Source organism: Solanum dulcamara, chromosome 11, assembly GCF_947179165.1.
Source record: "Solanum dulcamara chromosome 11, daSolDulc1.2, whole genome shotgun sequence".
Taxonomy (NCBI): Eukaryota; Viridiplantae; Streptophyta; class Magnoliopsida; order Solanales; family Solanaceae; genus Solanum; species Solanum dulcamara.
This window is the reverse complement of record NC_077247.1, coordinates 38,075,302-38,091,730: the sequence shown is the minus strand read 5'-3', so window position 1 is coordinate 38,091,730 and position 16,429 is coordinate 38,075,302. Positions and strand designations below refer to the sequence as shown.

The 16,429-nt window shown below is 32.8% G+C and overlaps 2 protein-coding genes across 2 annotated transcripts; one reads left to right on the top strand and one right to left on the bottom strand.

Moving 5' to 3' along the window:
• Positions 1-1,579: 1,579 nt before the first annotated feature.
• On the top strand, positions 1,580-3,133 carry LOC129873099 (protein IRX15-LIKE-like). The gene has a single exon (XM_055948104.1). The coding sequence runs from the start codon at positions 1,912-1,914 to the stop codon at positions 2,812-2,814; it is 903 nt and encodes a 300-aa protein (XP_055804079.1). The 5' UTR covers positions 1,580-1,911; the 3' UTR covers positions 2,815-3,133.
• Positions 3,134-3,663: 530 nt separating this feature from the next.
• LOC129873098 (uncharacterized protein At4g06744-like) lies at positions 3,664-5,339 on the bottom strand. Its single transcript, XM_055948103.1, has one exon. The coding sequence runs from the start codon at positions 5,276-5,278 to the stop codon at positions 3,794-3,796; it is 1,485 nt and encodes a 494-aa protein (XP_055804078.1). The 5' UTR covers positions 5,279-5,339; the 3' UTR covers positions 3,664-3,793.
• Positions 5,340-16,429: the final 11,090 nt, after the last annotated feature.

Sequence of the window (16,429 nt, the reverse complement as noted above, 5' to 3'; positions counted from 1 at the left end):
CAACTACTCTTTTTATTATCCATACATGATAAAGTATATTTTTTTCTTTCTTTTGATTTAGCAGGGAAAATAAGAAAAACCAATGTGGTTGAAGAAGGAAACTTGATTAGAAAATCATATAATATATAAATGTGCTTTAACTTACCTTTAGCTGGTATTTACAATTTTAGACTTGGACAAGTAGATGCTTAAATTTGTATAAAATTGAACAAGTAGAGACACACGCTTTATGTGGCATGAAAAAAATCAGTTCGAGCGTATGACATTCAAATTGACACATAAGACGCCACGTAGGATTCGAGTGTTTACTTATTCAACTTTATATAATTAGTTTAAGTGCCTACTTGGAGCGGAGGGGCTTGGTAGGATCGAGGAAATTCATTTGAACCTCCTTCGGTAGAAAATTATACTATTTATACGTAGTTAAAATTATATTTTATGTATATATAGTATCTTGGTCTATAATCCATGGAAATGAGTACATCGACAATGATAACACATCGTATTAGTGTGGCATGAATGAAGTGGAGGCTTGCTTCTGGAGTCTTGTGTGATAAAAAGGTACCACCAAAACTCAAAAATAAGTTCTGTAGAGTTGTGTTAGACCAACATTGTTATATAGAGCAGAGTGTTGGCTAGTCAAAAATTTCTATGTCCAGAAGATGCATGTTGCGAAGATGTGGATGTTGAGGTGGATGTGTGGCCATACTAGAAGTGATAAGATTAGAAATAAGAATATTCGGGATGAGGTGGAAGTAACCTCCATGGTGGATAATATGAGGGAAATGTGACTAAGATGATTTGGATATGTGATGAAGAGATGCATAGATAGATCAGTGAGGAGGTGCAAGATGTTGGTTATAGAGAGTACAAGGAGAGTCATAAGTAGGCCAGAGAAGTATCGGGAGACGTGATAAAATAAGATATGATGCGACTTCAGGTTACTGAAGACATGACCTTATATAGGAAGATGTGGAGGACGCGTATTATCATAGCAGGTTAGTATGTAATATAGTGTTGTCTTGCTCAGGGTGATTGGTATTTGCCATTGTATTAGTTGCATTATTGCAGTTCTTGTTTTCAAAAATCCATCCTAGTATGTTGTTTATTGATTACGTACTATTTTGTTGTTGTCTTTGCTCCCTTCTGTTAGACTTTGCACCGTCTTCTATTACTTATTATATTTTCTTCACTATTTCCTTCTTCATCTCTTGAGCTGAGGATCTTTCAGAAATAGTGTTTGTACCTCCACGAGGTAGTGGTAAGGTCTGCGTACATTCTATCCTCCTAAACTTTACTTGTGGAATTTCACTTGGTATGTTGTTGTTGTTGTGATTGTACATATACTAGATATTGAATCCCCTTTGGCTTCTTCGTGTGTTTACTTTTCATATTTTAATTTGAACTCCCTTAGTGAAAATTCTCGTTTCGCCGTTGTCTACTTGTGTACACTCAAAATTGTAGAGTACATATATCAGTCAAGTTAAACAATGTCCCATTTATGTAATATGTCAAAATCATATACTGGCCTTTAAAGTCAAATAGGAAAAATGAAACAAGTCAAATTCTCTTTGCCATTAAGAGCTTGCTTTACGTCTGCTCTATCCAATTTTAAGTTAGAAGCTCTCAAATATTATTGCTTCATCTAAAAATATTATTTCCCGTGGATGATGATTGAATATTATCCGCTGTATCACCATACATGTAATGCAACTCCTTAAAAGTATAACTGTTGTTCAAATTTTGTTAATCATATACACTAATACTATCATGCCAATCCTCATCATGTCCATGTTTCTTTAAAGCTCAGCCCCCTTCCCTCTCAAAAGCCCATTCTACTTTGCAGAGATTTCTGAATCAATCTCTTTACACCCTTCCACCCCTTTTGATCACCCTACCTAGGACACAAAGATGAAGAACAACATTGGCAGTAACACAAAACTCATACTCTTACATCCTTATATACAGAAACAGGGCACCTCCAATCGTTTATGGGTTCTTGCTTTTATTTCATTTTTCACTCTTGCATTCCTCCTTACTCTTATTTACACAAGAGAATCCCTCACCACTTCCTCTGTCGCCGCTGTCTCTGCCATAACTGGTTCAGCTAATCCTCCCTTGTCAAAAGCAGTTGTAAGGGCCCTTACACATTATGCTTCAAATTCCAACAACACCGAACGTATGTCGTATACAGATATCAAACAAATTGCTGATGTCCTTCGACAATGTCAACAACCTTGTAATCTCCTCGTTTTCGGCCTTACCCACGAGACACTTCTATGGAAAGCCTTAAATCACAATGGCAGAACAGTTTTCATCGACGAAAATAGATATTATGCTGCTTACATTGAGGAGAAATACCCTGAAATTGAAGCTTACGACGTGCAGTATACAACCAAATTGAGCGAAATGAAAGAGTTGATTGCTGCAGTGAAGGAACAAATACGAAACGAATGTAAGCCAGTGCAGAATTTGTTGTTTTCGGAGTGTAAACTCGGGATAAATGACCTTCCTAATCAATTCTATGAGGTGAATTGGGATGTTATTTTGGTTGATGGACCAAGAGGGTACTGGCCAGAGGCACCCGGTCGAATGTCTGCTATTTTCACTGCTGGAGTATTGGCACGGAGCAACAAGAGTGGCAATCCGAAGACACATGTTTTTGTGCATGATTTTAATCAAAAAGTGGACAGAATCACAAGTGAAGAGTTCTTATGTAAAGAGAATTTGGTGAATTCCAAGGATATGTTGGGACATTTTGTCATAGGAAGAATGGCTCCCAACAGCTACAAGTTCTGTCGCAACCATATATAATTTGGCACCATACAAGTTCAATGTATTGTATCATAAGGTGAATTTCATAATTTAAACAAGTGTGAAATTTTAGATTTATTATTATGCTAAGGAAAAGGAGGGAGGGTCCAGTGTTCAGTAGACAGGTGCAAAAATTAAATACTCCAACCCTCTGTTGGTGTTGCTTTTAATGAATTCTCCTATAAATGAAAATGCAACTAGTTCTGTCAAAGTCTGCACATTTCCTGCGGCAAATTGAATACTTAGCTATTTTATATCGAATGGATTTTATGAAATGTTACATTTTGTCATGTATAACACAACTGTCCGAAGAAATGAACTTGTGTGTGTTACTTGTATGAGGTTAAATTATGTGCTTAGTATTAGTAATAATTTATTAACTGGTAGCTCGTATTTACAAAGTAGGATTCAACTAGCCAAGTATGGCTATGGATTCGATGATCTAATCAAATAATAGTATTATGGTTTGAGAGGAAGTAACAGTATCTACAACAAAAGTGTGTCAGAATCAAGAATAAAGAGTAAATATCTTTACTATAGAAGATTTATTCTGTTTCCATTTATGAAAGGCCAAACCAACGCCTCTCATTAGCCATTTCCTCATCTGGTACACGTATCAGCAAGGTTTGAAAATTCATTCACAGAGAAGTAGATAGAAGTTGAACACAAAGTATGGATGATGATAAATTGAAGCATTAAATTTTTTAACAATAAGGACATTTTTGGATCAAAGTATTGATAGCAAGGGATTTATAAACCAAACTATAAATGAAGATTTTTATTCGTTTCAAATAGTTGAAAAGTAGAATCCCAAGTGGATGCTTTTTAATCTAATAATTGACGCAACAGTTTGCTCCAAAAGACCAAAAGCTTATACTCAGTACTTACAAATTCAATACATAAAACAAGTAAATATAAGTCAAGAATCCACATAGATAATTATAAAAATTACACTAGAGAATTACAAATGGTAGATAAATCAGAGGTGAGGTTTATTGATGGCAGCATAAGTAGTAGAACGAGCCATTGCATCGCCACGTTTAGCTGGACATGCAGAATTCTTCCTAGAAGAGAGCTCATGAATATTACAAGGCACGTAGCTTAGTGATTTCATATCCCGGCATTTCTTGTTTTGCAAAAAGAAAGCTTCGCATTCCTCTGGTTTTCTCTGGTTCTCAAGATCAATAATGCAATTCATGCCAACATCAAGTACATTCTCCTCTATCAGTTTCCGACATTCTGGTCCAACCTGTGTGAAATAGTTGTATTTCAAAGTGAGTTTATCCAAGCAGCTGATCTTGCACAACGTTTCCGGTACTTCGCCATACAATTGATTGTAAGACAGATTCATCAATTCCATTTGCTCAAGGCAACCGAAAGATTGCGGGATTGGACCTGTTAATTTGTTCTTACTAGCATCAAATACAGATGCCAATTTCAACATGCCTATCTCGTAAGGCAAGCAACCAGTAAGTTGATTATTAAACATGACAACCTCCAAGAGGTTTCCCTTGGCCTGGCCAATGCTTTTGGGGATTTCACCAGTAAATTGGTTGTTGGCTAGTGTAAGAAACAGGGCAGGAGTACGGCCTAAATTTTCCGGGATTTTCCCGGAAAAATAATTGTCGTTAAGAAAAAGAATATCAAGGTCTAGTGTGAATACTTGAGGATCGACTAGACCTTTTATCTGGTTGAATCTGATATCCAAATAAGTTAACCTGGTGGCACTAAGAACAGCTTTTGGAAAAGTACCCATAAATTTGTTATTGCTCAAATCTAGCTCGAAAAGATTTTGGATCTTCTGGGTTGATATATCATTGGGTAATTCTCCAGTAAAGTTGTTGGAGTTGGAATGGAAAATTTCCAGAGTCTTGATTCCATTAAGGAAATCCTTCAGGGACAGAGGCTTTCCCTCTAAGCGAAAACCATTGAAATCGACAGCAACAACTTTGTTGTTGTTGCAAATGAAACCTTTATACTTGGTTTTGTCTTTGCAAATGTCTTTGCCTTCCCATGTTCCTGTAACGTTAAAAGGGTCTTTAGTTATTGTCCTTTTAAATCTTTGAATGACACCTATGGCTGATGCTAGTAGATCATTGGAGGGGGGTGGGGATACTCTGGGTTTGGGAGAGGGTGGGGGTGGGGGTGGGGATACTCTGGGTTTGGGAGGAAGTGGAGTCTTTGGGGGTTTGGGTGAGGGTGGGGGCATTGGAGGGGGACAAAGTGGCTCTGGAGGAGGAGGAGGAAGAGGGCATATTGGTTCATCTCCATTAGAAGGAGGATAAGCAGGAGCAATGGGAGGGACATCTCCTCCTCCAATTATGATTTCTATTGCTTCTCTGCCATTTTTGCCAGATGAAGTTAAGGTATTTGCATGGAAGAATGAGGAAACAAAGAAGATGAGTAGTACTAATAATTGAGCTGTTGAAATAAAGTGGCTGCCAAATATGTTTTTTGCCTTCATCTTTTGCTACTTTTCCTTAGAAGGTCAGGGGAAGATGTTACTAGCTTATATAGCCATATATGACACCGAATGGAGGGAGTACTGTGTAAGAGATGAGAGGGTATCAGAAGCATTTTTTAATTTAAGCTACACTATATTCATACCATATTATTTCACTGCTACCAATTTACTAGTAATTTTTACAATTGCAAACTTCTAATTTTAATAATTACTGATGCTTCACGTATCATTTGAATTTACAAAGTCAAACAAGTTTTTATTTGAATGCAATTTTTTTTATGTTTTTTAAATTGTTAATTATTGTGATTTTTAGTATTTCTTACGTAGTTTGCAAGTATATTAATTTTTTTAAAAAGATTTTATATGTGAATTCAGAATTCAACTATGATATCCGAATGATGACATAAGAAACACTCCTCATGATTCAATTTAGGTGGCACAATTCAAATTTCAAAAGTCAAACAAGTTAATTTTGATCGTATATTCGAGGATGAAATCTTTAAAATTTTTAGAAATAAAATTTACAGATTTGAAAACTTTCTAAATAGTACTATAAGTTACAACAATTGATAATTCAAGATATTTAAAATATATATAAACCATTTCGATCATAAGAACTTGTTTAAATCTCGAAATTTGAAAGTTGCACATAAATTGAGATTTGAGACGGAAGAGTACTTATTAGGGAGCTAGAGCACGACCAAGCCCCCGACCCCGACAATCTCGAACAATTGTGTCGAAGGGTTACAAAGTTAGTAAAGACTCTTTTGATTCTGATTATTTTGAACTCACATTTACCTTACGATAGAAAACGAAGGTAATGCAAGCAGAGCAAATTAGAAAGACCAGAGTGTCAATTATTGCTGATCGAGGGAGACCAGACCTTTACTAAAACTGAAAATGAATCAACAAAAAAAAATACAAGACAACAAAGTTGCAAAGGAAGGTTATTTGTCTCATGGTTCATGAATCACGGCTTGTAAGTTGTATCGCGTTTTTAAAAAGTCCAAGCAACATAATCTTGATCATTTTTAAGTTGGGTAACTCTCGTTGGTAACAAAAAAAAAGACCTAGAAATCTAGTCAAAAGTTTCTTTGTTTATGCCTAGTAATGGTTATATATTAATGTAAATGCACTAAGCAATTGGAAAACATGATAATTAACTATATGCCAGGGAAAAAACTTTCTTGTTTGATGGTTGATTTAAAGTTGAAATGTTATTTCAACGTGCAATTTAAATTTTTAAGTTGTATTCTTTTTAATTATAAAACTTTTTAATTTGTGAAAACTTATATCAAAATTGTCTCATCTCTTAAACAATCTTACCAAATGAACAAATCATAACTCATAAACAAGGTATTCGAATATCGAACTACTAAATCATATATCTTCATGTTCCTTTTATAAATAAATATTTGTGATTACATGTTATTACAAACTTTTAAATATACATGATTTTACAAAGATTCACCGATTCAATAAATCAATAATAATAGTAACTAATTATTCTTTGATAAAATCCTGTCATATGATACGAACTATCTCTTCACCTTGAGCATGAGTAATTTTTAGAAAAATTTATTATGTTTTTAAAAAATATAAATTATGTGTCATGTTTATATTTGAAAGAAATTGAAATTGTAATTTAAAATCATGATTGGAAATTGAAATTTTTATGCAAATTTCATAAATAAACATTGATTTGAAATCAGGTATCGAACACCTACTTAAATTAAAATTGTTACTTATCTGGTATCGAATCTAAGAACTTTAATGAGCTTAATAAATTAAAACAACCACATAGAATCATCCTCTTACTACAACTTTGCATTACACCATACAAAATTAAATTACAACACATTTTTATCTCAAATCCATCAAAATGTGCCCTTATCTAAAATTCTTCCATAAATCCAATTTCCTCGAGTTATTTAATTAGTTGGAACGTGTCCATTAAGTCGATATTGCTTTACTAATTACTTGCATGACGTCGCTCCTACTGTGACTGCTACGATCATCCCCTGCTATTTATGTGGTGGATATTATTGAAATTATATCCAATGGTGTTGATATTTTTTGTTGATGTAACATCATGTCTTTTTGCAGGCAAGTAGCTGTAATGATCCGTTAAGTCATTTTGAGAATAAGGCTTTCTTTTTTATAAAAGATCCATTTCAAAGATTTAAATTGAAAATTGTGGACTATTCGATAACTTCAATTAATTAATTGATGGGTGATTTTAAATAATTAATTTAATTGATGGGCTAAAATATTTATTTATTTAATATCTATACCACTTTTCTTATATTTAATAAAATAGATTAGTAGAATTTGTTACTTTAGTACATGATTAGTTTTAAAAAGGGAAAAAAAAAAGAAACAAGAAACTCACTCTGCAACGACGGCACATGAGCACGAAGAGAGGTAAGTGAATTTCAATCAAGTTTAAAGTCCGTGTGTATGCATGCATTGATTACTCATATATGATAATATTATTATAATATGTCTGGGGAAGAAATTAGATTTCAATTTGTCTTAAGGTTGGTTTTTACAAATTGATGGGCACGTTTAATTTGTTTCTATGGGTTATTGTTGATAAGGATTAGTGGTCAACCATAAAGTATTTATGGCCAATGACTGGCAATGATAAATCAATCACTGAAAGAAAAGTTATAATTATTATATAATAGGTATATAAGTAGCATTCTGCATAGGAATATTTCATAGGTAATTCTGAACTTCATACGGATTTGCATAAATTGAGTTCAATTTCAGGTTTTCTTATAGTTAGTACATTATGATTTAAGTTTTGATAGGTAATTAATTAATAGGTGTTTTGTAGAATACCATCAAATTTATAAAGTTTAGAGGAATTGAGACCTAACCCTAGATTTGATATTTAAGACCTGAGTATAGATTTGTGATATTTTTTGGGTTTAGACTAGACATATAGTAATATGAGTGTTGTTAGTTTTGAAGTCTTATTGTGATTGTTTATTGACTAGATTACATTGATTTGGAAGCTCAACGAAAGAGGAAGTCTCAAGTCCAGAGTGGTTGTTTAATTATTTGAGGCAAGTGAATTTCTAAACCTCAGTTTAACTTGTAGATGTTTGTATTTCCTTGTTATGTGCATTGGGGAGTAATGAGGATTGGACTGGGTTATTGACTGTATGATTGGCCTTAAAAATGGAGATGGGAGGTATAAAATGGCGATTTAATGACATGTATTGATGGAATTGATGTGATGAAATTATGAATTTATTTTAGACATGTGAAATGACTATGTTGATAGGAGATAGAAAAAATTATTGCCGTTCTCATGTTATTATTGTGAATCATATGAACTTGAATTGATTACGTTGGGTCTGACATACTGTGCTGAGACTGAAAATAATATGAAGCAAAGGGGTCGGGCCACACGCTCCGTAGTAGGATATGTATATTGAGGGGATGGGTCACACGCTCCGTGGCAGGTAACATGGACAAAAATGTCCTCCATGGGTTTCGAACTGTAATTCAGCGGATGTGTACCGATAGAACAGGCACGCATCATCTCATTTCATTGCATCGCATTTTGTTAATAATTGTGAATTCGTGTTTACCACTTACTGCTCTGTATATGTTGAACTTGACTTGATATGATTCACTTGATGAGGCTACTAATGAGTATTTACGGACTGTATTATTATTATTATCGTGTAGAGTGTAGAGTTGGGCTAATTTTATGCAGGTTGTAATTAAGGAAGTTCGGTTGGGATGACAGGAGTACTTATATCTATTAAGCTTTGATTAGTTTTAGTTATCCACTTGCTAAGTACCGTGTTGTTCGGTACTCACCCCTTACTTCTACACTTGTGTAGGTTGTGAGCCCGGATCTGCTTGATCTCTTAGTCTTTTCTACCACTTTCGAGGCTATCATCTCGAGTGTTGAGGTAGCTATTACATCCATCTAGCGGACACCTCTTACTCTTTTATTATGTTTTAGTCCTATTCTAGAGACGAAGACATTGTGACTGTATTTTCTTTCGTATTTCGGTAATGTATTAGTGGCTTGTACACATGACAATCAGTCTTGGGGGATTTTGAGATTATTTATTTGTTTTTGACTAAATTAAACCTTGCTTTATCTCAATTACTTCCGCATTTACTTTCCGTTGACTTTTAGGTTGACTTGTCTCGATGGATTGATATGAGTGTCATTACATCCGAATTCGGATCGTGACAATAGTACTAGTCCTTTTCTTTTAACCCTTTAGTTTATATTGAATTCATCAATTCGGCTAATTCATATTTAGGACTCTTAAGTGCTCTTTACCAAAAAAAATATTCCTATCATTATGAGCTAGAAAAGTTATTTTTGATTGACACTCCACGATGTTTCTCCTTTACTAATACATATATATATATATATAATCTAGTTTTTCGACCAAGATAACTCGTTGGGTGGGCCTTGTTAATAGTACTCATTTTTTATTTATTATTTGCGTTGGAGGTAGAGGATCAACAATTATTGTATGGTCCCAAGTATTTTGACATATTGTAAACAATAATGTTGTAAAATGTCGGCAGTACTTATTGCAGTGGATGCAGTAAGTTTAATCTTTAAGGAGTCGTTTGGTGCCAGGATAAGTTATAATAATTTCAATGATAAAATATAAGACTATTTTATTATGTATTTAGTTTGAGGTATTTGATAATTTTGAGATTATGTATCACATTATTTATATTTTAGTAATGAATAAATCATCCTACATATATAGTGGAATAACTTATCCCAGTCAAAAGCAGATTCGGGATTTTGAATCTCTGGGTGTCACACTACTTTGAATAGTAACATATGACAAAATCTCCAATGTAAAGTAAGATAATAATCAATATTTATTAGCACATTTGCATACAAAATTTAGAGGGCTCGAACCTACATCCCTGCCGTGGTAAACCTGAGTTTTAACTACGGGCATCACAAGACTCATTATTTCTAAAGATGTCATGTATAATATTTTATTTTTCTTATAGATATATATACAAATATACATGTATATATAAATTTTCAATCGAGATCATGGAATGGTGTGACACCCCGTTCCAATTACATAAATCCACCCCTAATTCTAGTATAACTTATTCAGTAATAATTAATTCCGTGATAATTTCTTGTCAATCGAACGACCCCTAAGTACCTGTCACCGGTTGGATAAAAAGCTTCCCACTGGTTAAAGGCATTGGCTTTACTGGATCCCCAAGAGATGTCATTGTACATGCAGAATACAAAACTCTCCATCGATCCTCGGAGACTACAGGTTGACTAGTCAGCTACTGTTTGCTCATTAGATCTCATATTCAATTCCAGCTCATCTAACTTTTTAGTGGGTAATTGAATGATCATTTAGGGGTTGGTAGCTTAATACAATTATACAAATATTAGTAATGTAGAGTTAATTATAAATAAATTTAAGTATTATTTTATGTATGTATTAATTATACAAAGATTAGTTATATATGTATTAGTTATTTTATTTTCTATCATACATAAAATAATACATAAATTTTTTCATAACTTATACATGAATTAGTTATGGAATTTCTAAATTGTCAATCAAACGTCATTAATTTTATACAAGAATTAACATATTTCCTTTCTACCTATCAAATATGGTATAAGTTATATAAAAATTAATACATCAACAAATTATTTTTTAGCCACTTACCGAACGACGGCTTAGGGAATCAATTTGAAAGACGAATAAATTTTTCTTTGATTATAATTTATGACTTTTAAATATGTAGAATTATATTTTTTTATGACTTATAATATATTTTTAAGTAAGTTTGTAAATATGCAATTAATTTTATTCAGAAAACCTTAAAAAATCATGTCCTTACTCGTAATAAAAAATAAAAAAATTGACTCTCAAATTTTAAATTGTACCACACAATTGAAACATGGAGGATATTTCTTCAACTTGTAACCCAAAAGAAAAAAGAAGCTGCAAATACTATACAAATATGACAATTATGTCAAAATATACACTTGTCATTTGTTGCTTGTGTAAGACTTTTTCGGGAAAAAATTATGATAGTTGTGACTTGTGAGGGGCCTCATTTATTTTTTATTTCTAATAGTAATAACAGGTTATATTTTTTTTAAAAATAATTTATTGAGTAAGTACTATTTATAGAAAAAAAATTCATACAAAAAAGAATTATTAGAAAAGGTTTTACATATCTTGAGTAAAGATTAAATTGATTAATTATATTTTTAATTAAAAAATATTATTAAAATAAATTGATAATAAGAAAAATTATCAATTCCACTCCGAAGATATAGAAGAATAAATTTCATAAAATAATATATTAATTTAATTTAAGGTCTCCACTCGATTTTTGCTTCAGACCACTAACTAACGTGCTTGAGTCCCCTCGTGATCACATATCAAAATCGTATTAGAGAGAGCGCACTTGTCCTCATTGGTTGTGCAAAGTGTTGAAATCGAAATGACAAGGCATAATGCCAAAGCTAACCTTGAACGATGATAAATCAAAAACAAAAAGAATATTATAATGTGGTTTTGTCAATTGTTACATATGAGAAAACTTATACCTAAATTAAGAAACTATTAAAATTACCGAGAAAATAATCTTCTCTAGATTATATATTTTTTATAATAATAATTTGTAGTTGTATAAAAAAAAAGATCCTCAATTTGTAGAATTACAAAGCTTTATCCTCTAACGAAAGTATCCCTTTTCATTTTATAAGTAAAACACAATTGTGTGATAAGGAAATCCTAATAAGCTAAAAAAAATGAACGCAAACCTAAACAGAGATCTCTAATTAAAAGCGTTTATATAATGGTCTTGAATTATTTCACTTATTATGTTAAAATGTTTTATTCTTTGACAAATTATAGAACAAAAACAAAGAGATCTGAATTTTAACATGATATATATTTCAGGCTGAATCCATTGGTAGCCTCCTAAAATTGGTATCAATTTTCACTTAGACACCTCAATTTATCTTTGTTCATTTTAGACACCTCATGTGGAGGTCCGTTGTGTTCTTTTGACACTATTCACTGACTCAGCACAATAAGTGTGTTACACGAATTTTCAGTGCGTAAATAGCTTCTTTTTTCTGGAAAATATTCTTCTCTCTTTCTTCTTCTTCCTCACTCTTTTTTTCCAACTTCTTCACCTTCCACCATCCTCCATCACCACACAACTTTTTGAAAAAAATCCTACAAAATTTTGTTGGGTTACATTAGAATCCAATTTCTTCAGCAAAAAAAGTCAATTTCTTTACTGAAAAAAATAAGACCACCAACATTCTCTAAGAATTTATGATATTTGTTTCTTTTTAAAATCAAATCAAAAAATAAATTTTAAGTTCTACTACATCAATATTGTCTTCTACAATAATTGAATAAAAAACGTTTACCCTCAAGAATAATAAAAAAACTCTCTTTATTTTCAGTTTTTCTTGATGCAAATTGCCCTAATTTTTTGGGTCCTAAACAACGAAATTTATGATAGAAACAAGCTATTACACTCCAAGTCCTTTTACACACTTAAGCTAGTTCTAAAAATATATAAATGGTGTTAAAATGACATAACAAATCTCCACATAAGATATCTAAAATAAATAAAATCTAATTAAAATATCTAAATAAAAATTTCAGTCAACTTTAAAAGACTACTAATGAGTTCAACCTATATTTCAAGCAAAAGAGGTAATGTCATGAGTTAAAATATTAATAAGATTCCGGAAAATGATGCGGCATCAGATGATGACTTATAGCCTATAGGAACAAGGTGGTGGGCTTGGATATTAAAGTGACAACAACTTCTTAAACGACCAATTAATAACGAATTAATTAAGGAAAAGAACACGTATATCCTTTAAAAAAATAAAATATTTATCCTTAAATATCTCATTAATTTTATACCTTATTTTTATTTTAAATTCGTGTGCTGACATCAGCTCCACCATCACAATATATTACAGTGTATGAATATACTTTGATAGTATCAAAAAATAACTGAAAAGTGTCTTCATTGAAGCACTTTTTCTTCCTCTTTGATACCATCAAAGTATAATATACTCTGATAGTATCAAAGAGTAACTGGGCAGTGTTTTCATTGAGGTTTGCTTCTGTCCTTCGATGAGATTACTCAATCATCCATGATACCATTACGGTATATGTAACGACATATTCCCTTCATTACGAATAAGTCAATAGGAAAGAAATTCGAACTAGAAAAGCTTGGGTAGTGACTTCAGAAAATTTGAGTTCAGGCCAGACTTGGACGAATCCTGAGTCTGGGGAAGTCTAGGGTGATTCGGAATTGGATAGGGGGTTGAATCTTTAATTTGATTGGGTTAGCTGATAGCCAAGATGATAAAAGTTTGTACGGCTTAACAGAATCGCATTCAGGCGAGTAAAACTTCCGAAATTAGACTTGGCATGAAAGATATAAATTAAGACGTCTTGGGATGAGGGTATGTTGTGAAATAGAAGACTTGAGATTCTTTACGAGCTCTCTGTCTCCGCCTATTCCGACAGAGAAGAATTACTGCCGCCAGGATGGGTCCCGCTGTGGTGAGACAGACGCGACTTAAAGTCGGGAAAAAGTCCAAAAAATAGTTTTAGTCATTCCAACTTTGTTTTTCAAAGACCAAAAGCGACCTAGAGCGAATTCTTGTTGGTTTCCACCATAATTTGTGCCAAGGGTAAGTAATTTACTCCCTAAATTTGTAAATTAGTTTCTAGAATCCATAATCTATGGCGGGTGATCATTGGGGAGGGTTTTGAACTGAAATTAATGGTGGAAAATAGCCCTACAATGGGGGTTAGGATAATAAGTTTGGCCTAAGAAGGGAATTATGTTATAAATCATGTAAATTAGACCCTTGTATTGATCCTTCGTATGTTATTACTGCTTTAGACCAAGAACAAGTTAAACGAACCCGGAAGGGAAAAGCTCCAGCACTTTAGAGTTATCAAAACTTGACTTCGAGGTAGGTGATAGTTTGTTTCCTATATTGTAATGACTTATTTCCGTTATTAGGGATAGACCAATAGGGAAGGATTTCGGGCCAGAAAAGTTCGGATAGTGACTTCAAAAAATTTGAGCCTAGGCCAAACATGAACGAATTATAAGCTAGGTGATCATGTGAATGATGGGAGGTCAAATATATAATTTGATTGGATAGGCTGATATCCAAGACGATACAGAGCATTTACGTCTTCGCAAAATCGCATTCGAGCAAGTAAAATTCTCGAAATTGAATTTGGCGTGAAGGGTATAATTTTAATGCATCTTTGAAAGAGGTATGTTGAAAATGGGGGCTTGGAGAACAAACTCCGAACTCACTATTTCTGTATATCCTGCAAAAGCGGAATTATTCTCACCAGAGCGGGATCTGTCCCGTCATAGTAGGACAGTCGCGACTTAAGTCGTGAAAAAGACTAGAAATGATCTTTTCTGCAACAATTAGTTTATAAAACCCCAAGAGGCGACCTAGGGCGATTTTCATTAATTTTCCACATATTTTCACGCTTAAGGTAAGGTTTTTACTCCCTAGATTCATACTTTGATTCCTAGAAACTAGAAGTATGGATGATAATCATTGGGGGAGGGTTTGAACTGAAAATCTATGGTGGAAAATAGCCCTAGGGTAAGGTTAGGATCATGTTTTGGCCCAAGGAGTGAAATTGTGTTATATTTCCTGATAGTTAGGCCATTGTATTGATTCTTGATATGTATTTAATATTTTCTAAACCAAGAAAGAGAAGAATGAACCCAGAAAGGGAAGGTTTTTGCATTGTAAGGCTGTGAAAGCTTGAATTTGAGGTAGATGATGGTCTGGTTTTTCGTATGTATTTCATATACTTGTTAAATTGCTTTATGATATGCATGTGTATAATAATAGGGAACCATCCTAGATTATGGATGAAATGATCACTTGTTGGTCTGTTATTGTGATGAACCTATTCTAGGTAGTATAAATGTTGTAAACATTGAATGTTTTGTTATTGTGATATTTTTTGATCGGGTGTCACTTTTCGACACATAATTTGAATGGGTGTCACATTCGATGCGTATTTGAATCGGGTGTCACATTCTAACACATACTTTGATCGGATGTCACGTTTTGACACAAAGTTGATTATTTGCAGGTCCTTTGAGAGGACGTTTGTGTAAAATTATAGCATGTGGAAGTCATTGAGTTGTGATATTGAGATATTGTTGACTTATTCTATATATGTATATCTCTAGTGTGTTGAATTACTTATTTATGATTCGCTTACTGGCTAACCGCGTGATCCTACTATTACACCATTATTTTTGTGTATTTATATTACTCTTACTTTGCCTTTTTGTTGAGTACAGGGCATATTTATCCAACTGCGAAGAAATCTCGATTAGAAGATTAAGCTTGTTTGAGTTCAATGGTGAGTTGTTTGTTTCAAGTTGCCACGGACTCTTCCATGTTCTAGTCTCCTTTTTCAGGACTAAGATTTTAGACACTGTTGTATTATTATATTTTCTTGTGAGAGTATTTCCCTTTCCTTTTCAGACATTGTTAGAGTTTTGATACAGACGATTTTCAGTTTTCTAGTGTGTTTCCACACTTCTTGATATGTGATCTTTGTTGTGGCTGAGTTTATGGGGACTTAGTCATTATTCTAGTTTATATCATGCTTTCACATATCTAAACTTGTGTACATATTTCGATTTTTATTATTGGGTTGCTAGAATAGTTCTCCCACCAGAGAATTAGAGTAGATGTCAGTCACGGTGGGTCGAAATCGTGATAGTATATCTATATATTGTCATGATATCATTGATTTATTTTCAATTCTTTAATATTATAATTTTAATGTTAAAAGAAGAGTCTAATTCAGATTCAATTTTTAAAAAAATTTACAAAAAGAGAAAAAATTATAAAAATATATTTTCTACTAATTTAGAGTTTAATAAATAAGATTGTGACTTTTATAATTTTCTTTTAATTGATTCTTATTTATTTCTTAAAAAAAGAGTCTAATCCTATATGATACTGATATGGTATCAGTATATCAATGGAGTATCACAGAGTATTAATTCATAGTTGTGATATTGACATTATGTGCGAAATGAGAA

Excerpts from the sequence above, each read along its gene's own strand:
- LOC129873099 (XM_055948104.1), top strand. The coding sequence starts at position 1,912 with ATGAAGAACAACATTGGCAGTAACACAAAACTCATACTCTTACATCCT.
- LOC129873098 (XM_055948103.1), bottom strand. The coding sequence starts at position 5,278 with ATGAAGGCAAAAAACATATTTGGCAGCCACTTTATTTCAACAGCTCAA.